The sequence below is a fragment of the Rhincodon typus genome, chromosome 9, assembly GCF_021869965.1.
Source record: "Rhincodon typus isolate 14 chromosome 9, sRhiTyp1.1, whole genome shotgun sequence".
Taxonomy (NCBI): Eukaryota; Metazoa; Chordata; class Chondrichthyes; order Orectolobiformes; family Rhincodontidae; genus Rhincodon; species Rhincodon typus.
The window spans coordinates 10,332,782-10,358,188 of record NC_063340.1 but is presented as its reverse complement, the minus strand read 5'-3'; the positions used below and the strand labels follow the sequence as shown (position 1 = coordinate 10,358,188).

Below are 25,407 nucleotides of genomic sequence, written 5' to 3'. Positions count from 1 at the left end.
CTTATCTCTGTGTAAATTACATCTTACTGGGGGACAGTTCAGGATTTAGTTCCACTGGTGATTAGTTGGGATAAACAGGCTATTTCAGACTTGATTAGTTATTTGTAGAGTTTTCCAGGTAAAATGACTATTAAAAGAATGTACAGCATAGAAACAGGACATTCAACTCATCTGCTCCATTCCAATATTTATGTTCCACACCAGCTTCCTCCCACCTCTTATGATCTAACCCTATCAAAATATTTTTCTCTGAAACTCGGGATGCACCAGGGTAACGAGGGCTTCCAAGAACAGCACAAGTTGCTATTGAGTTTGTTCTATGGGAATGACTGCCTAGTCTGTGAATGATATACATGCGTTATATGGTATGATGTCCAGTCCATGATTATATATGGTATCAAAAGCCTGTGTTACTCAATGTGCACCTGTCCTGTTGACTTCGCTCCTGAACTGCATAACTTTCTTTGATACTCCTTGTGCAGGCATTTTGATTAGTTCACCATACCAGTTTTGACTGTAACAAATGGCATCCTTTATTGTATAAAATAAACATTTTACAAACATAAATGGAAGAGGGAGGTCATAGTAATGATATGACTTAAAGATACACACTGGATTATCTTAATTGGTAAAATTTTGGGGAGAGAAGAACCGTGAAACCAAACCTAATTTTTTGTTGCATGCATGGTACTTGAGCTCATCATCAAGGTCATTACAGTTTTCAAGTGGTTCCCTTCAGGTGTTCTGGAGCACAATTCTGGACTATCGAGTTTATAAGCAAAAAAAAACCTCCCAGTGTCCACCCTCAATGGTGCAAAGATCAAAGTCATTCAAAGATCAAGCTACCAATCACTCTGTACTGATCCCTGCTCTCCATTCAAATTTCAGCTTATTCAGCTGAAAGTGCAGTTCGGGTATGATTGAAATGGTGGATAACTTCAGATTGAGGTACCATTCTCATTTGGATATTCTTATCCGTGAGCCTACTGAAATCTTATAATTTTCTTGATATTAGAGAACATTATAAGTTGGCTTGTTTCTGTCGTACTGGTTTTCTGTGTAGTTCATTAATAGTGACCATGAACAGAAAACCGAGGTGATTATTCTTCAACTTCCTCTAGTTGCTGGGATCAATCTTAGAACCCAAAAGTTACCCCAGCTGATCTTGGATTGTCCCAACAACAAAACCAAATGCGAAATCACACAGATAATATTCTACCAAATGGCATTTACGTAAATTTTGACATCCATGTCTTCAGCTTAAACTTTGTGCATGATATGACACTTGAAAATGAAGTTGACTGAGGAGGAGGCATATGATAGGGAAACCTCTGGAAAGAATTCTGAGAGACAGAATTAATCTTCAGTTGAAAATGCAGGGATTAAATCAAGGGTAGTCAGAATGGTTTTGCAAGGGTCTAACAAATTTGATAGAATTTTTCAAGGAGGTGACTAGGAGTGTAGATGAGAGTGGTCCAGGTGATATAGTCTACATTAACTTCAGTAAGGCTTTTGACAAGGTGTATCATGACAACTGGTTAAGAAGCTCAGAGCCCATGGGATCCAGGGCAATTTGGCAAATTGGATCCAAAATTGGCTGAATGCTAAAAGAAGGGACCAATGGTCGAAGGGTGTTTTGTGACTGAAAGCCTATGGCATTCCACATGGTTCAGTACCAGGTTCCTTGCTGTTTATTGCGTACATTAATGATCTAGACATAAATGTAGGAAGTATCATCAGTAAGTTCGTAGTTGATGTGAAAATTGACGGTGTGGTAAACCTCAAGAAGGAAAGCCTTAGACTACAGGACACTATAGATGGACTGAACAGTGGCAAATAATGTTTAATCCTGAAGAGTGTGGAGTGATATGTTTTTGGAGGACTAATAAGGTCGGGAAATTGAATGGTGGGGCCCTGGAAGAGGATGAGAGGGACCTTGGTGAGCACGTCCGTCAATCCTTGAAGCCAGCTGCATAAGTAGATAAGGTGGTTAAAAAGACACGTGGAATACTTGCCTTCATTAGTCAAGTCATGGAATACAATGGCAAGGATGGTATGATTGAACTGTATATAACAATTAGGCCACAGCTAGGGTGCTGTGAGCAGTTGTGATCACCACACTATATGATTGATGTGATTACACTGGAGAAGGTGCAGAAGAAATTCATCAGGATGTTTTCTGGACTGGAACAATTCATGTACGAATAGAAACTAGGTAGGCTGGGTTGTTTTCCCAAGAGCAGGAAAGCCTGAAGGGAAACTGATTGAGGGGTACAAATTTTTGAGGCCCATAGATAAGGTAGAGAGGGAAACATCTTTCCCCTTGCTAAACATGTCAACAACCTAGAAACACAATTTTAAGGTAAGGAACAGAAGGTTTAGAGGGGATTTGAGGAAAATCTTTTTTGCCCAGAGGGTCGAGGGTATCTGGAACTCACTGCCTAAAAGGGCAATCAAAGATGGGAATCCTCGAGACAATTAAGAACTATTTAGATGAACACTCAAACCCCATAGCAATCAAATCTAGAGACAAGCGCTGGAACATAGATTAGAATAGTTGATGCTTGATGACTGGCGTGGATACAATGGGTCGAAGGACCTCTTTCCATGCTGTAAAAACTCTATGATTCTATAATGACAGATACAATCTAATGCAGAGACCTGGGGGTTTCTGCATAACGTTTTTGTAGGTGGTAAGACGAGTTGAGAAGACTGCAAAAAAAGTTCATCCTTTATAAATTTATAAATAGAGACACAAGCCAAGCTCTATGCACTAAAAGCTGGGGCAGGCAACATAAGGGGTGATCAACTCTCCTCCCGAGCCAACAAGAAAGCTTGCTAGATCAAGCAATAGTTAGGTACTTGAGTGCTGTATGCCAAGCTTCACATCCAGCTTTTTTATATTCATTCATTCATAGGCCAGCATTTTATTGTCCATCCCTAATTGCCCTTGAGAAGATAGTGAAGAGATGCCTTCTTGAGTTGCTGCAGTCCATTTGCTATTGGGGAGGGAGTTCCAGGAATTTCATACAGCAATACTGAAAGAACGGCGATATATTTCCAAGTCAAGATGGTGAGTGGCTTGGAAGGGAACTCGGCAAGTGGTGTTTCATTGTATCTGCTGCCCCTGTCCTTCTAGTTAGTAGCGATTGTGAAAGATGCTGTGTAAGGAGGCTTGGTGAATTTCTGCAGTGCATCTGGTAGGCGGTATACATTGCTAATACTATGTGTCCGTGGTGGAACGACTGAATACTTATGGATGTGGTGTCAATCAAATGGGTTGCTTTGACTTTGATGGTGTCAAACTTCTTGAGTATTGTTAGAACTGCACTCTGCCAAGCAAGTGGAGAGTATACCAGTCACGTTCCAAACTTATGCCTTGTAAACTGTGGGCTGGTTGTGGAGGGGCGGGTGGGGGGGGTTCATAAAGTTACTTGGTTACAAAGTCGTTGCAGGGTTCCTAGCCTTTGATTTATTCTTGTAGTCACAAGGACAGAAAAGAGAAACTAACATTGTTCTCCTTAAAGCAGAGAAGGAGTTATGATTCCTATGGAGGTGGCTAACTTTAAAAAAAATCATAAATTTCCCAGCGACAAATGCAAAAGAATCATACAAATCTCAAGATGTTTACTGTAATAATTTAACTAAAATCAACATTGAATAACATTACATAGTAGGTAACAAAAACACAGAAAAGCTAATCCCCAGTAATTTCCTAATACAATTGTAAACTGCTGGAAGGTTGGGGAGTGAGGGAGTTGATCTGTCATGAACAAACAGCAGCATTTTGACAAGTTGGCCTTTAATAGCAGTTTTGCATATTCAAACTGGCTGCCTACCTCCTTGAAGCAGAACACCCATATGAGCCTCTTCTTGTTTTTGGTAAGATTTACCAATGATGAGATGTGGTCAGGGAGCCAATCTACCACAGCTTCCAACAATTAAGGCAGCTGGTAAATTCTCCCCATTGTGTTTGAACACAATTGACTGGCAGCATTTGTGTATTGCTCTAAATTAGTGACAACAATTCTCCTAATTGGAAAAGGGAAAGCAGCGCTCCATAATTGCATAATCTGACGGGGTTACGTAGAGTTTCCAAATCCACAGACTGTAAATATATTTTTTATAGATTAAAAGCAGTCAAATGAACAGCTAAACTCTAGCCAGCAGAATTTTTTTACGGGATCAGGCGCACGCAGATTTTCCAGCCAGCTGGCACACAGTACAAATAGTATTGATGACGTAAACAGACACTTCCTGTCTCCAATGCAAATTTGAGAAATGGAGACCTCAATTATAAGTTTCTCTTGCAAAACATTTTTGTTACTATTTTTGTTTTGGAAAATACTCCCTTCAACTTACTTTACTTTACTTGTTAGTAAAACATAGTAAAAATGATGTACCATGTTGAAGCTGTGAGAAGTAATATCACAGACACAAACAGGATGCTGTGGAAGCTTTTGCTGAATTCTTAAAAGTTGTGTTTATGCTGTACAGTACCCTAAATACGCAAAAACCAGTACAGTTCATTGTTCTAACCACTGTTACATAATGGGGTCATCCAAGAAGTACAGTAGAGCAGAGGGGAGTAGGAATTTCTGCCATGGAGAAGGCAGCAGCAAGGCTTTGAATGGCCTTCCTCATCCAGAATTATCTTGTTATTTTGTGTACAAGGCTGAGCTAGGATTTTACAGCAAAGAGCTATAAAGGATCAGCTTCATAAGGTACAAGCACTCAAAAATGATGGGTAGGAAAAGGCTGGAAGGTCTATCAAGCCTACCTCATACTATGATGGCTGGATCACAATGGCTAAACACACCTTGTCACTACCAACATCCTATTTCTGACTTACTAAACCTCACAGCCTCCTGCAAGAGACCAAAGAAACAAAAGCGCCAGAAACAATCAATTGAAACCAGTTCAGATTGCTTCAGATTAAATATAAAAGTATGTGTTATGATCTCTGTTGCAATCAGGAGCAAATCAGTTCTCTTTTGAAGGTATCCAGAGAGCCAACACATGCCAATCCAACAATGTTCTTCAGAGGCTCACGACTCTCTGGAAAAAGAAATAGGGGAGGTGACCGTGGAGTATTATTGCTACTGGATGAAGTAATCCAGAGACCAAGGTAATATTGTGGGAACTGGGGACCTTATTCCAATGGAAGATGGTGGAATTTGAGTGTTTAAAAACTCTGGAATTAAAAGACTGCTGATGACAATGATTATCATAGAGATGTATCTCGTTCACTGATGCTCTTTAGGGAAGGAAATCTGCCATCCTGAACTACATGATTCCAGATCCACAGCAATATGATTGATTATCAACTGGCCTCTGAAATGGCCTAGCAAGCCAAATAATTGTATCTAATTGTAAAAAATGTCTAAAATAAAATGAAACCGGATGGGCAGACTGGGATTGACCTTGGCACTGGAAACAACTTTGACAAACCCAGACCTGTCAACCCTGCAAGGTCCTCCGTACTAACACCTGGGGGCTAATGCTAACATTAGGAGAACTGTCTCACAGACTCATCAAGCAACAAGTTGACATTGTAAGTTGGGATTTTGTGAGTATGACTGTTCTAGACCATACCATCACCATAAGTCCTGCTTTACTGGCAGGCCAGAATTTGCAGAAATGGTGGCACAGTGTTATACATTTGGGAGTCAGTTGCCCTGGAAGTCCTCAACGTTGACTCTAGACCCCATGGAATCTCATGGCATCAGGTCAAACAATGGCAAGGAAACTTCCTGCTGATTACCACATACCACGTCTCCCCTCAGCTGATGAATCAGTATTCATTGCGGAGCAAGCACCAAGGGAGGCAAGGTGTGCAGAATTTACTCTGGGTGGGGGCCTTCAATGTCCATCACCAAGAGTGGCTTGGCTGCACCAGTACTGACAGAGTTAGCTCAGTCCTAAAGGGCATCACTGGGTCTGCAGCAGATGGTGAGGGAATCAACAAAAGGAAAAACATATTTGACCCCATGCTCATCATTGTGCTTATTCAGATGGATCTGCACTTGAAAGCATCAGGAGGAGTGATCACCACACAGTCCTTGTGGAGATGAAGGTCCATCTTCACATTGAGGATACCATCCTTTGTGCCGTGTGGCACTTTCACCATGTTAAATGCAATAGATTTTGAACATATCTAGTAACTGAAGACTGGGCATCAATGAGGCGCTGTGGATCAACATCTGCGGTGGAACTGTACCCCCAACACGATCTGCAACCTCATGGTCCGGTGTATCCCCCACTTCCATTGCCATAAAGCCGGGGGTGGGGGGGAATCCTAGTTCAATAAAGAGTGCAGAAGGGCATGCCAGGAACAGCACCAGGCATACCTAAAAATGTGGATCAACCTGGTGAAGCTACAAGACTGAACTATTTGCATGCCAAACAGCATAAGCAGTGAGTGATAGACAAAGTTAAGCAATTCTACACCACTTGATCAAATCTAAGCTCCACAACCTTTCTACATCTGGTTGTGAATTATGGTGGGCAATCAAAAAACTCGCTAGAGGAAGAAGCCCACAAATATCCCTAAATATGTGGGGTGGGGGAGGGGCAGGAAACTCATATCAGTGCAAAAGATGAGGCAGAAAGATTTGAAACAACCTTCAGCCAGAGTAGATGATCCAGTACTGAGATACTGGAGGATCTCAGTATCACAGATGCCAGTTTTTATCCAATTTGATTCACTCCGCAGCTTCTTAGCTGTATCTCAGCTTCAGGATATTTCTGCAGAAGCACTGATCCAGGCCCAGCCTGCTTCAATTGTTTCATCAATAACCTTCCCTCCACCTTAAGAAATTCACTGACTGTTGTGAATTGTTCCCTAGATACTGAAAGTAGTCCATGTCCAAATAGAACAAAACCTGGACGATATTCAGGCTTGGGTTGACAAGTGTCAAACAGCATTCATGCCACACCAATGCCAGATAAAGACCATCTCTAACAAGTCAGAATCTAGTCATTGCCCACTGGTAGTCAATGCCATTGCCATCACTGGATTGTCCATTGTCAACATCCTGGAGTTATAATTGAACAGAAACTGAAATAGACTAACCATATAAATACTGTGGTGACAAGAGCTGATCAGAGGTTGGGCCCAACTCCAAAAAGCCTGTGCACCATTTACACAGCACAAGTCAGGGGAGTATGATGGAATACTCCCTACTTGCATGTATGAGTGCAGCTCCCTTCAACTCTCAAAAAGCTTGACACCATCCAAGCCAAAGCAACCGGCTTAATTGGCACCACGTCCACGGGCGAGTTGAAGATTATATAGCTACTAGTGGGTACATAGTGTCTAATTACAATACTTCAGGCAACCTAAACATGAAGGGCAAGTATCATTGATTAGGAGGCCTTTGCCTGTTTAGCATTTTCATATGTTCATAGCTAAAGCAGATAAATATTAACCAACACGAGAAAAGAACAGGCAAATGTGTTTTAAATCAATTGTTCTCATTTGAAGAGATAGTATTAGCACAGGTATGATAGAACAATTTATTTCTTTGTGTGTTGAAATTTTTGATTCCAAATAAGAGGCTAAACAGTATTCTTTATCCAGAATAGTCTTTTTGGTCAATTCTAGGGAAAGAGGCACTATCACATATATGGGATAATCTGTGATTACTTGCTGTTTTACAGTGTTTCATTTTTGATCACCAGAAACAACTTGACTGGAAGGATATGCTAGCAGCTTAAGTGGCAAAAACATTTAAAGAATTTCAATCATCTCAGTTCAATGAAAGAATTGGTTGAATAATGTAAATCACTTTTTAAAGAAGAGTTAAACATGATGAAATAAAAAGGGATAACAACCCAATAAATGTAACAAGTTTGATTGATTGAATAACGTTTTTATAATGTTGTTTACAACATGAAACTGTGTGTACTATAAAGGAGGAACACAGAAATAAATTGATAGGCCCAAATTAGTATGTACAATAGATCGCTGTGTGACAGGTGAGCGAGAAAATGAATGAGGAAGGTTGAACGGAAGAAAGGAAAACAAGAAATTGATAGGAAAGAACCTTTAAATGTTTAATTTGAGCTATGTTTAAAGAATGAGACATCACATCTAAAATTAATAATATTTGACATTTTTGATCATTGTTCAGCCTCCACATTTAAATAAATTGGACTGAAGCAGTACAGCAAATGAGTGTGCGAATTGTGTCAACATAATTTCCAGTCCAAGTTTCTTTGAGTTGTGGAATCAAATAATAGAGAGTTTAAAAGCTGTAAGTGTAACTCCACCAATGTGCCTTGCTAAAAGAGAAAGCTTTTCCATGTAGATGCATCATCTAGCCACAGCACAAGAAAAACAGATCAGGACTGGAACATAAAGTGATACATTGCGCCACTCCATTCGATAAATGCTATTTAGTGATAACTTTACATAAATTTCTGTTACAGTCTGAAACAACTTATAATACTCATCAATCAATGTCCTTGGTTGCATCTAAATGAACAATACTGCTGTATAAACAACAAAATGATATTTTGTAACAAGAAAGCATGAGGTGACAAGTATCATTTTACATTGCACTTTACCAAAAGGAAGATATAGGAAATTTTATATCAAACTACATCTGAAGACAACTGGCCACTACATGTTATCCTGCTTTCTCTCAAATTTCTTCATCCTAGGTAGTTGTCAACAGCAAGCGGCCACTGCAGAATATCCCAAAGGAGAACTGTCCTTCTAAGGAAAGGCTGTAAAACACTTCAGCCTTCCTAGAAACCAGATCATACATCGGCACTCTTAGTGAAGTAGACAGGGAGCCAATATGATTTTGCATGTGGTAAAATACCCAATGTAAGTGGCTACCAGCAGGGAATGGTGACAGAAACAGTACAGGAGAATGTTTACCGGAAGGAAAGGATCTCTCTCCATTTGCTACAGAGGACAGAGATAAGGACTTCATGGGTCCGACCATGACAGGAGCACTGTGGTCCACATTGAAGCACTGGGACACTTACTTACCAAGGAATTTCACCACTATGGTTGACAATGCGGAGAAGTATGTTTCAACATCTCCAGGATTGCTGCTGCATAATCTTGCAGTCTTGGTGGAAGGTCAACGTTCTGCCATTACAGGCTATGAGCCTCAAAAAAGGGAGACCGGTGAATTAACTTGAGAGGGGCTCAGAGGAAGTTTCCCACCTTATGCACTCTGCTCCCTAGTAGTTTCAATAAACCAGGGAGTAAATCATCTGGTCTGAGAAATGTGGCAACATTTGGGGCGGCATGGTGGCTCAGTGGTTAGCACTGCAGCCTCACAGCACCAGGAACCTGGGTTCGATTCCAGCCTCGGGCGACTGTCTGTGTGGAGTTTGCACATTCTCCCTGTGTCTGCGTGGGTTTCCTCCCACAGTCTAAAGATGTGCAGGCTAGGTGGATTGGCCATGCTAAATTGCCCGTAGTGTTCAGGGGTGTGTGGGTTATAGGGGGATGGGTCTGGGTGGGATGCTCCAAGGATTGGTGTGGACTTGTTGGGCCGAAGGGCCTGTTTCCACACTGTAGGGATTCTATGAAATGTCTTTATTTTCTTATTGTCTGACCTTCTGTTTTTGTTTTCATTTTCAAAACTTATATTAAATCTCTTCAGTTTCTCCAATTAATTTCTTTATAGTTCTCTTCATTTCTCAATGCTCATCCTCCACAGTGAAGATTATTATGGCATAATTATTTAGCAAATCTCCCATTTCGTGATCTTCAATTACAATATCTGCAACCATTTTCAGGTCATTGCATCTACCCTCATTCTGTTATTATACTTACACTGGTACCTATCCAGAAATATGGAAAATTCCCAGTTATGTCCTGTCCACAAAAAAATAGGATAAATTGAACCCAGGCGATTTTAGCCTTATCAGCCTACTCTTGATCATCAGCAAAGTGTTGGAAGGGTCTTCAACGATACTATCAAATGGGATTTGCTTGGTAATAATCAGCTCACTGATGCTCAGTTTGGGTTGGGTCAGAGCCACTCAGCTCCTGAACCTCACTAAAAGTCTTGATCCGAACATGAATCAATGAACTGAACTCCAGAGGCATCGTGAGTGTGACTGCCCTTGACATGAAAGTAGCATTCGACAGAGTATGGCATTAAGGAGCCCTCACAAGAATGGAATCGACAGTTACCAGGGGAAATTTCTCTGTTGGTTTGAGTAACACAGAGCACAAAGAAAGATGGTTCTGGTTACTGTAGATCAGTCATCTCAACCTCTGGACTTTGTTGCAGGAATTCTTCAAGGTACTGTCCTAGACCCAAACATCTTTAGTTGCCTCATTAATAACCTCTTCTTCTTCATAAGGTTAAAAGTGTGGAGGTTTGCTGAAGGTTACACAATGTTTAACACCACTCACAACTTCTAACTATTGAAGCTTGGATATTATATGCAACAAGTCCTGGACAATTTCCAAGCTTAGGCTGTTAAGTGCCAAGTAACATTCATGCCACACAAGTGCCAGACCATGACCTTCTCAAACAAGAGTGAATCTAACTATCCCTCCTGATGTTCAATGCAATTCCAATTGCTGAATCTCTCACTGTCAACAATCTGGGGGTTACCATTGGCCAAGAACTGAATTGGGCTAGTCATATAAAACTGTGGCTACAAGTGTAAGTCAGAGGCTAGGAATTCTACAGTGCATAACTCCCATTTATCAATCCAATGACATCTACCATTTACAAGGCACCAGTTAGGAGTGTGATGATATACTTTCTACTTGCCTAAATGGGGGCAACTCAGGCAAAACTCAAGCAGCATGACGCCACACAATATAACTCAACCCATTTCAGTAGCACCACATCCATCACCTTCAACAGTCAGTCCATTTGCGACTGATGCATAGCTGCAGCTGTGTATACCATCCACAATATGGTACCATCTACATCACATCGGCTCCTTCCAAACTCATGATCTCTATCAGTTAGTGGGACAAGTTCCCAAGCATCAGCTGCCTTCCACTGCATTCAATTCTGCTCCAAGTCACCATCCTGATTTGGAACTATATTGGCATTCTTTGATAGTTGCTGTATCAAAATCCTGAACTTCTCTCTTAATTGTACTGTGAGTGTACCTACACCCAAAGGATTGCAGCAGTTCAAGGAGATAGCTCACCACCAGATTCTCAAGGTAATTAGGAAATGGCAATAAATGCTGCCCTGGCCAGAGATGCTCACATTCAAAGAATAAACAAAAAAAACCTTTAATGCTGAGAATGATATCCCTTCCAACGTTTTTCTCTTTTTACTTTTTGCAGTTCTTGTTAGTTTATTTGTAGCTCATTGCAGCTGTTTTCATCTCTCATTGTCTCTAGGTTTTCTATGAATGATTACCTTCATCTAGCAATCATGAGGAAAACTATGAACAATATTACTTAACTCCTCCTGAATAGGCTAGTGGAGATAAATATCCTGGAAAAATTTAAGAATCAAATTAGCAGCTGCAATGGGAGATTGTCAGGATCACTTTGAAGGACTGAATGGCCTTTATCACTGTAAATTATGTTGTGCCTCATCTACACCAAATCTACTAGTGTTATATTCTCCCATTGCCTTATAAATTTAAGGGTCAAATGTTTTCGTGTTTTACTTTGTTTTTTTTCAAATTTTAATTCCCTGAAATGTGAGAAGGTCTTTTAACTTTATTGTAATATATTTGGAATCTCGATGCTTCACAACAAATATTCATTTGATACATCCATGATACTGGTTGTGAACTACCTATATTTTTCATTCAAAATTACCAGAACATAATTTTTACCCTTTGTAAAATTTATGCAATTCATTATATTAATGAAAACATCTATTAAAGTCTGTTACATACCTATACTTGTGATGGGCGTCGCTGAGGCAGAAGTGATAACAACAGAATCTGAATGTTTTCTGACAATATCTTCAAACATCAGCTGTTCACCTATATGTGGTAAGCTGTATGTAGTTGGCAGTTCCAGTACACTATTTGACTCTGATAGGTTACTTGATAAAACTTCATTTGTAGACATAATCCTGTTACAGAAAAATGAGAAGCTAATTTATACACTATGTACACAGAAGGCACATTTATAAACCATAGCAATTCTGCTTTAACAAACATATACTTTCATAAGGTGTGGTCAGTTCTGAATCAGAAGGTTGTGGGTACAGGTCCCAACCAAGACTTGAGTAAAAGATATAGGCTGGCACTGCACTACTGAGGGAGCAGTACTCTATCAGAGGTGCCATCTTTCAAATGAAGGCATTAAATTGAGACCCCCATCTGCTCTCTCAACTGGATGTAAAAGATTCATTGGCACTATTTTGAAAAGAGCACAGGAGTTCTCCCCGATTTTCTGGTTAATATTTATGTCTCAAGGAAGGCCGCCAAACCAGAATATCTGGTCATAAACTCATTGACTTTAATGGGAGCTTGCTGTAAACAAATTGGTCGCTGTCTCTCCTACTTAAAACAGTGACCACACTTCAGAAGTACTTTATTGGCTGTGTAGCCATTAATCAGTGCAAGTCTTTCTTTATAATTTAAAACATTTTGGAATATCTTGAAGTCATGAAAGGTACTACAAGTGCAAGCTCTTCTTTAATTTACTTCACCAGTTTATTCTTCCCTCACCCCAGGTTTTATATAGCTGACTTCCATTAGAAATGAGGATATTGAAATTCGTAGTGGCAAAATGTCATTAAATAACATGTGATAAAAAGAATGGCAATAGAGAGCAAGTTTTAAGGACAGGAAATTGATGTAGATATAAGTTTTGTTTTTAATAAGCTAAAAATAATTAACAGTAATCATTTCAAGGAGAAAGTACGAGGAGTAAAGTTGGCTGGAGCATGAGATTTTCTCTGAAGAGAAGCTGAAGCTGAGATGAGGCACACAACTGTAATGCTATAAAATCCATCACTGCTCAGACAGTATAATTGCAGCAATACAGGTTCTTACATGGATAATTTCTATTATTAAGTGTTGACAAAGGCCCAGGTCTTTCAAGAGGGAACTTGATGTTGCTGAACTGTAAACTGCAGTTGTGTCTTGGGACTATGTAAAGATCCCATGCTGCTAACTCCAAGGGAATTGCCCAGAAAGCTGGATAATTATCCAGCATCAAGAAATCACTGAAAAAGTTTCCAGCTCTAATTTAGAGTCAGAGACTTTGGACAGCTCCAACCTTAATAATTAGACACGAAATGTAGAGGGATTAAAACATGCTGTAACTCTTTTACCATCTTCCAAAAATTCTATCAACTCTGTAGCAGTTCCTTCCGACTCAAGGGTAGCAAATGTAACCCCATTATTTAAAAAACGAGGGAGGAAAAACACAGAATAACAGACCATTTAGCTCAATATCAGTAAATGGGAGAATGTCGGAGTCTATTATAAAGCATTTCTTATCAGAACATTTGAAAATCATTAACGGGATTGGACAAAGCATCATGAATTTACGAAAAGCAAATCACACTTAACAAATTTACTGGAGTTTTTTGAGTATATAGTTATTAGAATAGATTATGGAGAACCAGTGGATGTGATGTATTTGGATTTTCTGAAGGTTTTTAATAAGGTCCCTTGTAAGAGGTTAGTGGGCAAAGTTAAAGCACATTGAGGTGGGGGTAATATATTAGCATGGATTAAGAATTCGTTAATGGACAGGAAACAGGGAGTTGGATAAATGTGTCTTATCCTGAGTGTCAGGCAGTAACTAGTGGGGTTCCATAAGTATCAATGCTTGAACCCCAGATAGTCATGATATATATAAATAACCTGGCTGAGAGAACCAAATACAACATTTCCAAGTTTGCCAATGACTGAAAACTGGGTGGGATTGTGAGTTGTGAGGAGGAGGCAAGGAGGCTTCAAGGTGATTTACACAAGTTCAGTGAGTGGGCAAAAACATGGCAGATACATTACAGTGTGGCTAACTGTGAAGTTATACACTTTGGTGCAAAAAATAGAAAGTAAGTGTAATATTTAAATGGTGACATATTAAGGCCTGTGGCTGTTCAAAGGGCTTTGTGAATCCTTGTACACCAGTTAATGCAAGTATACAGGTATGTGCAGCAAGCGATTAAGATGGCAAATGTTAAACTGGCCTTCATTGAAAGTAGATTTCAGTTCAGAAGTAGAGATGTCTTACTAAAGATGGCACCTGGAGTACACTGTGCAGCTTTGATCTACCTACTTTATAAGGGATATGCTTGCCATACAGGGAGTGGAATGAAGGCTCACTAGCCTGATACCAGGATGGCAGGACTGTCCGATGAGAAATGATGTTTCAACTGGGCTTGCATTCACCAGGGTCTAGAAGGAAGAGAGGGAATCTGATTGAAATGCATAAACATCTAACAGACTGGATACAGTCTAGTCGAGAGCCAAGGTACACAGTCTTAAAGATGGGGTAGCCCATTTAGGACTGGGACGAGGAAACATTTCTTCATGCAAAGATCAGAATTCTCTACCACAGAAGGTTGTGGAGACCAATTTACTGAGTATATTCAAAAAAAGAGTTACTTTCTTTTAGATTTTAAAGACATCAAAAGATATTTCATTGAGATAGAGGATCAGCCATGATTGGTCTGATTGGCAGAGTAGGTCTGAAGGGCCACATGGCCTCCTCCTGCTCCTAGTTTCTGTTTTTATGTTTCCTGAACTCCTGGCAACTAGTGACCCACTCTCCACCAACAGAGCACTAGCCGCTGCTGACCGCCCTGTCCCACCCGCCCCCAAAACCCAGATGCCCACAAACATCAAACCAACCTTGGACAAGACACAAAATATCTACCAAAACCCACGCCCTACCATGCCATCTAACTGGCCTCTATCCCCCTATCTACTTGCCACCTGTATTCCTCACGCATCCGCCACCCTATTCTCAACCCCTCTGACACTGGTACTCCTCATGCACCTTGCCCCTCTGCCCCCCCACCCCCACAACACTCCTCCTCCCCAAACCATGTGCCATCCTACTCCCTTACTTACCTTCTCTCAATAGCTGTGGGAGTGGGTTTGTGATCTTTAAGCCATGGAATATGGCAACAAGTGCTGTAAAGGAGGAGTACAATTTCAGTGCCATTCCATTCCACTGTTTAGATATTAGTATTGATTATTAACAAATTGCTAGCAAAGTCTCTGCACTAGCTTGTAATTGAAGTATCTGCTTTTTCTTTGAGAAACTCAATTAAGCAGAAATGCCATAAAGTCCTGAGAAAAACATTTGCTAAATTCCTCCTCCAGATCCCACCAGCAAGTATCTCCTGCCCTGCAATGCTTTTGTTGGTTTGGTAATTTGGCCTGTGTTTTCTTTTTCAGTTTATCACAAGGTTATCTGATTGGAACTTGTTCACTGTCAATAAACGAAAACTTCAGAGTAAAGGGTCAACAGAAAGTTCAAAAACCTCTTCCTCGAAGCAAAACATGGAGTTGTCACTGCTAAACTGATTAAGGTAGCAGCCAAATTTCTTGAAATATGAAGACTTAAGTAATCATGCAGGTAGCATTAAAATTTAGCAACTATCCTGGTGCTCCCATGGGTTCCTCCAACAAATTCTACATCACATATCTGATGTACCCTTAGGAAAGGTAGTGATTTTATAATTTCAGGGCGACCACTCTGGCCAGCGGCACCTTATTATTCTCTTCATAAAGAAGGAATAAAAATAGTCACTCACATCAAAGCCACAATAATTCTATTATAGATCAATTCATCCTCTAACCTATAGTCCTCAGTAACCATTATTTACCTAAGATTATAACTGTTTCTTAAATTACATCTCAATATCAGCTAAATATAGGATAATGCACTGCAGCGTTTTTATGATGCATTAACACTACACCACTGAGATAGTCTCATAAGACATATGAGCAAAACTTTCCCAGGAAATTAGCACTGCGCAAAGTCCCATAAATAGTATGCGTGATCCATGATCAGTTAATCTGTTTCATTGTGCTGTGAAAGATAAATACTAGCCAGGATATTAGAAGAACTCCCTTTTGTAAAGTCTGAGGTTGTGTAATAGGATGACAGTGAATCAGCACATCCTTTTACAACTCTACTCATTTTTATTTCCGTTGCTTTCAAAGTTAAAGTTTCATTCCCTGGCTTTTTTTGCAATAGAGCCATGCAAAGTATAGAAGTTTTAAGGAACATTTTGGTTACATGTGGAAACATGTTTTTCTAACCTTACTTAGATCATCGGTGAGGTCACAGTTAGATGCTTCCTCTTCTACAGCTAAAATAATCAAAAAAAATTCAAATTCAGCAGAAAGCTCTTTTAACCATTGCTGTCTTCTTAAACACACAAAAAAGGAAGAAATTGGTCCCTTTCACACAATTCCTTTCTATGTGAAAATGAAGAGCAGTATAAAATCTTGTAAAACTAATCAGCAATGTAATTGAATGGAGATGTGGAAGTGCATAAAAATGCAAATGTTCAGCTGATAATCTTCAGTGTTTAAAATGACTTACACAGAGGAAATTAAAGAAGTAGAATCAATTCCCTGTTATGGCATAAAATAAACAAAAGAACTGCAGTTGTGGGAAATTTGGGACAAAAGCAGAAATTGCTGGAAAACCTCAGCAGGTCTGGCAGCATCTGTGGAGAGAAATCAGAGTTAATGTTTCAGGTCCAGTGGCACTTCTGAAGACAGCCTATAACGGATTAATGTGACAATTCTGGTTGGCTTGATCGCCCTTCTCCCATTCTTTGTTTTCTTATAATTTTACAGAGGGAGCACAACAACAGCAATCATTTTCATTTGAGAAGCTTTTTAAACCATCCAAAGGCGCTTCACAACGACGTTATCAAACAAAATTTGCCTCCAAGCTACATAAAATATTTGGACAAATTACTAACAATTAGGTGAAAGGATTAGTTTTAAGAGTCTTAAAGGAAGAAAGAGAAGCAGAGTGGCTTGGTGAGAATTTAAAAACATATGGCCCTGCCACCAATGTGGCTGATTAAAATCAGGATGCACGACAGGTCAGAATTAGATGAATGGAGATATTTCAGAGGGTCATTCAGATAGAGATTACAAGGATAGGAAGGTAAGAGACCATGAGCATTTACAGACAAGTATGAGCATTTTAAAATTAGCGAGTTGTAGGTCAGCAAGTATGGGATAATGGGTGAATGGGACAATTTAGGAATGGGCAGCAGAGTTTTGGAGGATGTCAGGTTTATTGAGGGTTAAATATGAAAGGCTGGACAGGAATGTCTTGTAATGGTCAAGTCTTGAGGTAACAAAGGCTACATTGAGAATTTCAGCAGATGGATGAACTATCAAAAATGTGGAATTATTCAATATCATGGAGGTGGAAATGGGCAGGTTTAGTGATGAATTGCATTTGCACTTCAAAGATTATCTCTGCATTAAATACAATGCTAAAATTGCAATCAATTTAGTTAATTTTCAAGGGGTTGCCAGAGGGGAGGAAGGAGTCAGTGGCTAGAGGACAGGCACTGAGGTTGCGACTGAAGCCAATGGCTTTGGTCTTCCCAACATTTATTTGGAACAATGGATGCTAGTTAAACATTCTGACAATGTAGAGAGTACAGAGGACACAAGAGAAAGATAATTGGCAGGAAGTGATGGATGTCAGAGGACACATGGAAAATGACACTGTTCTCAGATGACATTGTCATGACACAGCTCGTAGATGAGAAAAAGGAGTCAAGGTTAGATCCTTGGGGGAACCCAAAGGTAACTATATGGAATATGAAGAAGAGATCATTGCAGATAATTCTTTGGCTATGCCTCGATAGATGAGAAAGGAAGGAGGTAAATGAAATCCCACCCAGCTGGATGATGGTAGTGAGGAAATGCACGGTCATAAGGGTTGCAGACAGATTGAGGACAAGGACTTGCGCCGGGGACCCGGGTTCAATTCCAGCCTCAGGCGACGGTCTGTGTGGAATGTGTACATTCTCCCCGTGTCTGCGTGGGTTACCTCCAGATGCTCTGGTTTCCTGCCACAGTCCAACAATGCGCAGGTTAGGTGGATTGACCCATGCTAAATTGCCCATAGTATCCAGGGATGCGCAGGCTAGGTGGAAATAGTGGGAAATGCAGGGTTACAGGGATAGGATAGGGGGTTTGGGTCTGGGTGGGATGCTCTTCAGAGGGTCTGTGTAGACTCAATGGGCTAAATGCCCCACTTCCACACTGTAGGGATTCTATGATTCTATTCTATCTCAACCAGGTTGGCAACTGGTTTAATATATGTCTAGTTTCCTCCTGGCATGATTTCTTGCAGTCCTAACTGGACTAAAATTCATCCACTGCCTCAATGTTAATGGTAGAGTGTGGTATATTCTGGACCATGAGATTACGGATTGTGATTGAATACAATTTTGTTGCTAATGGTCCACAGCACTTTCTACATAGCCAGCTTAGAAACTGCTAGAATCTATCCCATTCATCATATTGGTGGAATTCCAACACAATTGGTGGGTAAGAAGAACATTCACACTCCAAGGTCTGTGGGGTTGTCACTGCTACCAGTATTCTCATGCACAGATGCATCTGAAATGGGTAGATTTGGTGAGCGTGGTTACATAAGTCCTTCCTTATTGATAGTTCTGTTACCACCTGGTTCAGGCCTGTCTGGCAGATTTGTCTTTCAGGTTATGGTCAGTCAGTATTGGTGCTATTGAGCCACTGTTGCTGATGACATTGAAGTGTACCCTTGTTATCCTCAGTGATACTACAAAGTAGTGCTCAACATAGAGGAGTGTTGACTCAACGGCAGTGGAAGATAATCTGCAGGAGGCGACTGTGCCCTTTTTTGGTTTAATGCCATATACTTCATGGTATCTGGAGTCAATGTTTAGGGATATTCCCTCCCAACTGTTTTCCACTGGTAATGAAGGAATGTAGGACATTGACTATAAATATGGTTGGTGGGTTTGACTATGCTGGGCAGTTGCTTGCTTAGTTTGTGAATAGCTGTCCCATTTTGCACATGTCTTCAAATGTTAGTGAGAAGCAGTTCTCAGACTGAGCATGGTGCACTTTGTCATTTCTGGTCCCTTGGTTCATACCAGATAGCACTTTCCAAGTGGTCTTTTTTGACTTTTTTATTGTGGTTTTATATGAGAGTAGCATGCTCGGCCTTTCTGAGGGCAGTTCAGAGCTAACTACTTTACTGTGGGTCTGGAGTCCGATGTGGGGCAGACTGTTAAGGATGGCAGGTTTCTTTCCCAAGGGGCATTAGTGAACCAGGTGTGCTTTTAAAAATGATCTGGTAGTTTTATGGTTACTTATTGAATTTAAATTCCACCAACTGCCATTATGGGATTTGAATTCATGTCTTTGGAGCATTTATCTGGGCAGCTGGATTAAGACTCTAGTATTATTACTGCTATACTACTGTTTTCTTGCAGTTAACTTGTGTTTAGGGATAAAATGTACCCACTATTAGAACTAGGGAAACTTAACCTGTGGAAGACTGAAGATTGGAGGATAATGGACAAAGGGTAGCAGCATATAGCAAAGGCTATGGGTGCTTGGTAAGGAGTGTTCTAGGAAAATGATCACCCAAGAGCCATTTTGAAAAGTAATCGTATGAATTAAAAACAAAAAAAAAGCAAATGCTGGAAATCAAAACCAAAAACAGAAAGTATGCAGAAACACATTAGCTCAGTCAGCATTTAAAAAGAGCAAAAGACGAGGTTGTTGACTTGCTCGCCAAACTGGCTTGTTCTCATTCGGACGCTTCATCACCATGCTTGGTGACATTATTAGTGGATCCTCTGATGAAGCGAAGTTATTCTACTCTGCTTGAAATTTATACTGTTTGGTCCATTATGGTTAGTAGTGTCATTTCCGGTTTTGATCTGTATGGGTTTGTAAATGGGGTCCAATTCTGTGTGTTTTTGATTGCATCACGGGTGGAGAACCATGCCTCTAGGAATTCCCGTGTGTATCTATGTATGGCTTGGGCTACTATGGTTACCTTGTCCCAGTTAAACTGATGGCTTTCATTGTCTGAGTGTACCAATATTAAGGAGAGTTCGTCATGCCGTTTTGCTGCTAGCTGATGCTCATATATTCTGATGGCTACTTTCTTTCCTGGCTGTCCGATGTCATGTTTGTGGCAGTCGTTGCACGGTATCTTGTAAACCACGTTGGTTCTGCACATTGTAGGAATGGGGTCTTTAATCCTCGTAAGTGTTTGTCGTAGAGTGGCTGTGGGCTTGTGGGTCACCATGATTCCTAGTGGTCTTAGGATGTCAGTTCCGATATGTTGTTGACGTAGGGCAGTATGGCCAGTGTGTTAGGGCATACTGTGTCCTCCTGTTGTTGTCTGTTTAGTAGGCAGCTGCGGATGAAGATGCGGGGATATCTATTTATAGCGAGGATTTTGTATAGGTATAAACGGCTATTTCCGCAACTTCATCGCAGATGCCTACTGAACAGACAGCAACAGAAGGACACAGTACGCCCTAACACACTGGCCATACTGCCATACATCAAGACCATATCCGAACTGACAACAAGACTCCTAAGACCACTAGGAATCATGGTGACCCACAAGCCCACAGTCACCCTACGACAAACACATACCAGGATTAAAGACCCCATTCCCACAACATACAGAACCAACGTGGTTTACAAAATACCATGCAACGACTGGCACAAGTATTTCATCGGACAGAAGGAAGGAAACTAGCCATCAGAATACATGAACATCAGCTAGCAGCAAAACGGCACGACGAACTCTCCCTAATATCGGTACACTCAGACAATGAAGGCCATCAGTTTAACTGGGACAAGGTAACCATAGTAGCCCAAACCAAACACAGACATGCACGGGAATTTCTAGAGGCATGGTTCTCCACCCATAATGCAATCAAGAAACACACAGAATTGGATCTCATATACAAATCCATACAGATCAAAATGATACTACTCACCATAATGGACCAAACGGTATAAATTCCAAGCAGAGTAGAATAACATCGCTTCACCGAAGGCTCCACTGATGATGTCACCTAGCACGGTGACAAAGCTTCTGAATGAGAACAAGCCAGCTAGCCGAGCAAGTCAACAACCTCACCCACAACCTGAGCTTTGCCAAAACTTTAAAGCAAAAGACAATGGTTCAGACAGTTCTGATGAAGGTGTTCAAAATGTTAACATTTCTCTCTACAAATGCTGCTAGAACATAATGTTTCCAGCAAACTACTGTGTTTTTGTTTCAAATAATTATACTGATAATGCCGGTTTTTGAATCAGATCAATGATTATCTTTGTAACTTCTGTTGAAAAATTGCTAAGCTGGGAGGTTTACATTTTGAAAACATTTTCAATGCTAATTGCACATAATAATGTAGGGTGGAGAAATCCCTGTGAAACATGTTTACTATGGCAGCTCTAAATGTTACAGCTTTTAGATTTTAAAGCAAATCTAAATTTATGCTCTCTTTCACAAACCACTCAATCTCTGAGCTTTTCTGAAAACAGCAGGCAATAGCCACATCCCCATTGCTGATGACAGTCTGATAACTGATACTACCATACTGAATTCCAAAGGTCAGCAAAACACCCACAGCTTTGCACAAGCATTTTAAAAAGTTATGTCGTTACATAATAATGTAACATAGTACATCGTAACATCACCACATGACAAATACTGCAATGTTTACTGAATGCCACGTGAAAGGCTGAAGAAAGTTATTCATCCGAATTGAGCAATTGATCATGATTTTGGTAATCTCCATAATATCCTCATATGTGGCTCAATATCAGATTTGTTTGATCATGCTCCTGTTCAACACCATGCGATATCTTATATTGTTAAAGGCACTATATAAAGAGACATTGTCGTTTAATTGCTGTGTGATTCTGAATGTTGTGAAGGGAAAGATGAGCACATTTACACTGGCAACTCACAGTTCCCACGCTATGCTTTCTAGCTTAAGTTCACTGTTCACAGGCTGTATGGGAACGTACCTTACTTGGATTTGAACCTTGCCCATTTAACAAGCATTTGACAGGATGGTGTTAAAGGGCAATAGGATGATTACTGTTTACTGTTGTGTCTCTAGCCTGTTCCTATCAGCCAGCATTTTAACCATGCTTTTTTCACAAATTAGCTCTATGCAATTAGAAAACTAATGATATTTTAATTAAAATTTACCCAGTTCCAGATGTATAAGATTACTTTGAAATTCACGTTTCCCCTATAACACTATTTTGATCTATTTCTTTTATTGTCACACTGCCCTTGGTCATCAGTCATCATCATCAAGTCATAAAGCATGGAAATAGACCTTTTGATTCAACCAATCCATGCCGAACATAATTCCAAACTAAACTAATCCCACATGCCTACTCCTGGCCCATATTCCTCCAAACCCAAGTGTTTGTAATTTGTTTATCGGGCGATTGGATAATTTGGTCTGAAGGAGGGTCACTGAATCTGAAAGATTGACTCTGTTTTCTCCTCACAGATACTGCCAGACCTGCTAGGTTGCTCCAGCAATTTTTGCATTTATTGCAGATTTTCAGCATCCCCAGTCCTTTGTTTGGTAGTTGGGTTTAATTTATACAAAAATATCTGGGTCCTGCTCCAGTAGTGAGTTAGCTTCTGAAAAGGGAAATACGGAAACTGGTGTTTGTGCCAAACTGTAGGTTTACAATAAAACTCTTATAAATCACGAAGTCTTTTGCTGCCCATGGATAAACAAAAATACTGACATCTGGTTGTCACTTTCTAACAGCTCTTTTTACTGATGCAATTTTGAATCCCTCTTCATTTATCTTATGGTTTTTATACGAAATTTTCTCAAGTGTCAATTTTGGTATACTCTGAGCAGTATAAAAATCAAACATGAAAACAGAAATTGCTGGAAAAACTTAGGTCTGGCAGCATCTGTGGAGAAAAAGCCAAGTTAACACTTCAGATCCAGTAAATCAAACCGTGCCCATTATTAAGTTAAATTCAAGTTGGAGCTATTATTCGATGTCTACTGAAAGAAATATATGCACAGTATCATGAGAACTGAATAAAAGAGCAGCATTAGAGTTCAACAACAACGATTCAGATGGCTGGAGGGGAAGGATGCATATATTTTACGATGTAAGGAGAAACCTGGGAACTATAGACCTGTGAGTATGACTTCGGTGGGTAAGTTGTTGGAGGTGATTCTGAAAGATAGGGTTTATTTGCATTTGTAGTAGTAAGGAATAATTAGGGATAGTCAGCATGGTTTTGTGCGAAGGAAATCATGTCTCTCAAACTTGATTGAGTTTTTTGAGGAAGTAACCAAAAAGACTAAAGAGGGCAGAGCGGTAAACATTGTTTATTTGGACTTTAGTAAAGCCTTTGACAAGGTTCCGCATGGTAGACTAATTCATAAAGTTAGATCACATGGGATTCAGCGTGTGCTTGCCACTTGGATACAAAACTGAATAAACAGCAGGAGACAGAGACTGTGGTGGTGGCAACACAGTGTGGAGCTGGAGGAACACAGCAGGCCAGGCAGCATCAGAAGAAAAGGAAAGTTGATGTTTCAGGTCGGGACCTTCTTCAGAAAAGTCAACTTTCCTGCTCCTCTAATGCTGTCTGGCGCACTGTGTTCCTCCAGCTCCATACTGTGTTGTCTCGGACTTCAGCGTCTGCAGTTCTTGCTCTCTCTGACTGTAGTGGAGGGTTGTTTTTGAGACTGGAAGCCTGTGACCAATGGTGTACCATAGGGATCAATGCTGGGTTCACTTTTGTTTGTCATTTATATAAATTATTTAGATGAGAATAAAGAAGGGATGGTTAATAAGTTTGTGGATGACACCAAAGTTGGTGGTATAGTGGCCAGTAAAGAAGCTTATTTAAGACTACAAAAAGAGATCTTGATATGGATCAAGAGGAATGGCAGATGGAATTTAACTTGGATGAATGCAAGGTACTACATTTTGAAAAAAAACAGGCAGGATGTATGGAATTAAAAGTAAGGCCTTCTGCAGTGTTGTAGACCAGAGAGCTGAGGGATACATGTACAAAATTCTTTGAAGTTTGCACTACATATAGAGAGAGTAGTTAAGCAGGCATTTAGCAGGCTTGCCTTCATCACTCAGACATTTGAGGTTAGGAGTTGGGATGTCGTGTTGATGTTGCACAAAATGTTTGTGAGGGCTCTTCTGGAGTACTATGCCCAGTTCTGATCACCTTGCTATAGGAAGGATATTATTAAATCGGAAAGAATTCAGAAAAGATTTACGAGGATGTTGCCAGGAATTGTGAGCTTGAGATATAGAGTCCAAAGGCTGGGATTTTTTTTACTGGAGCGTGGGAGGTTGAGAGTGACCTTATAGGGGTCTATGAAATCATGAGGGATAGAGCTAAAGTGAATCCCCTAGGGTCTGGGGATTTCAGGACTAGGGGCCGTATTTTTTAAGGTGAGAGGAGAAAGATTTAAAAAAGCACGGGGGCAGCTTTTTTTCGTACACACTCGTGCGTGGAATGGGCTGCCAGAGGATGGTGGATGGGTACAGTTACAATGTTTAGAAGACATTTGGAGAAGTTCATAAATAAGAAAGGTTTAGAGGGGTATGGGCCAAGTGCAGGCAGGTAGGTAGGTCTAGTTTAGTTTGGGATTGTGGACTGAAGGGTCTGTTTCCCTGCCTTGTACATTGAAAATAACTCGTCCTTTGGTGGACTAAAACCTCGACGCGGGGGCCGGCCATTCACGATGAGCAAGAGCGACGTGGCCGCCTCAAGAGCGATTTTACAAGAGGTGGGGGGGGGAGTGGGAGAAAAAAAAGAACACGTACGCAAATATACTGTGGGGTGCGGGTGTACATGCACCATTGTCGGCCTTCACCACGAAGAACGAGAATATTCGGTGACTGGCAACGACAACTCATCCTTCGGGAGGGGGAGGGGGTAGGGGAGACTGACGGGAATGACTGACAGGTGGATCCCACCAATCGGGCAAAGGGTAGCGGACGGCGGAACCAATAGGACGCGGCACGGGATCGGTGGGCGGGTCTTACTCATAGCCGTCGGCGGGGGTTGAGGCGGATGTTCTAATCGGAGTGAATCGGTCGGTTTGTTGGATTTGCTCTGCTCTGGTGATCGCAACCGACCTTCTTCATTGCCCCCCCCAACAACTGTCGCTCACCGGTTCCGTTTTTTTAATTATATAAAAAAATCCGTCGTCGTTGAAGGAGAAGTCGGATTGATGATTTGCTTCAGGTAGGTTTCAGACAAGTGCCCTGCTGTTAGTAAAGGAGGCGATTGCTCGATGCTGCTGCCGCCGCCGAGTGAACCGGTTCCGGGCGGATCGGGTTTTTCCGGTCGAGCCGGTACGTGAGGGAGGAGGGGTCCTTCATACTGCCGCCACAGCCACCCCCCCCCGCAAACACTTGCAAAGTCTCGGCGCGCAT

General features: G+C 40.8%; 1 protein-coding gene and 1 long non-coding RNA gene across 6 annotated transcripts in view; one reads left to right on the top strand and one right to left on the bottom strand.

Annotated features, from left to right (window-relative positions):
- Positions 1 to 25,265, bottom strand: part of shld1 (shieldin complex subunit 1) — a 34,277-nt gene extending 9,012 nt beyond the window's left edge. Inside the window, exons 1-3 of one of the 4 annotated variants that reach the window (XR_007262897.1) lie at positions 24,793 to 24,895; positions 15,001 to 15,063; positions 11,857 to 12,038 (exon numbers count right to left, since the gene is read on the bottom strand). Coding sequence is in view for 1 of the 4 variants with exons in the window: in XM_048601133.1 (XP_048457090.1) it covers positions 11,857 to 12,038; positions 14,204 to 14,226 (205 nt within the window). In the remaining 3 variants the exon portion in view is untranslated. Of the gene's footprint in view, positions 1 to 11,856; positions 12,039 to 14,203; positions 14,308 to 15,000; positions 15,064 to 24,792; positions 25,027 to 25,142 lie in introns of those variants that run through there. The other 3 variants (XR_007262898.1, XR_007262896.1, XM_048601133.1) reach the window with 3 other exon arrangements.
- Positions 25,102 to 25,407, top strand: part of LOC125484027 — a 16,468-nt gene continuing 16,162 nt past the window's right edge. For both annotated transcript variants that reach the window (XR_007262899.1, XR_007262900.1), the window contains exon 1: positions 25,102 to 25,216. This is a non-coding gene — a long non-coding RNA (uncharacterized LOC125484027). The remainder of the gene's footprint in view (positions 25,217 to 25,407) is intronic.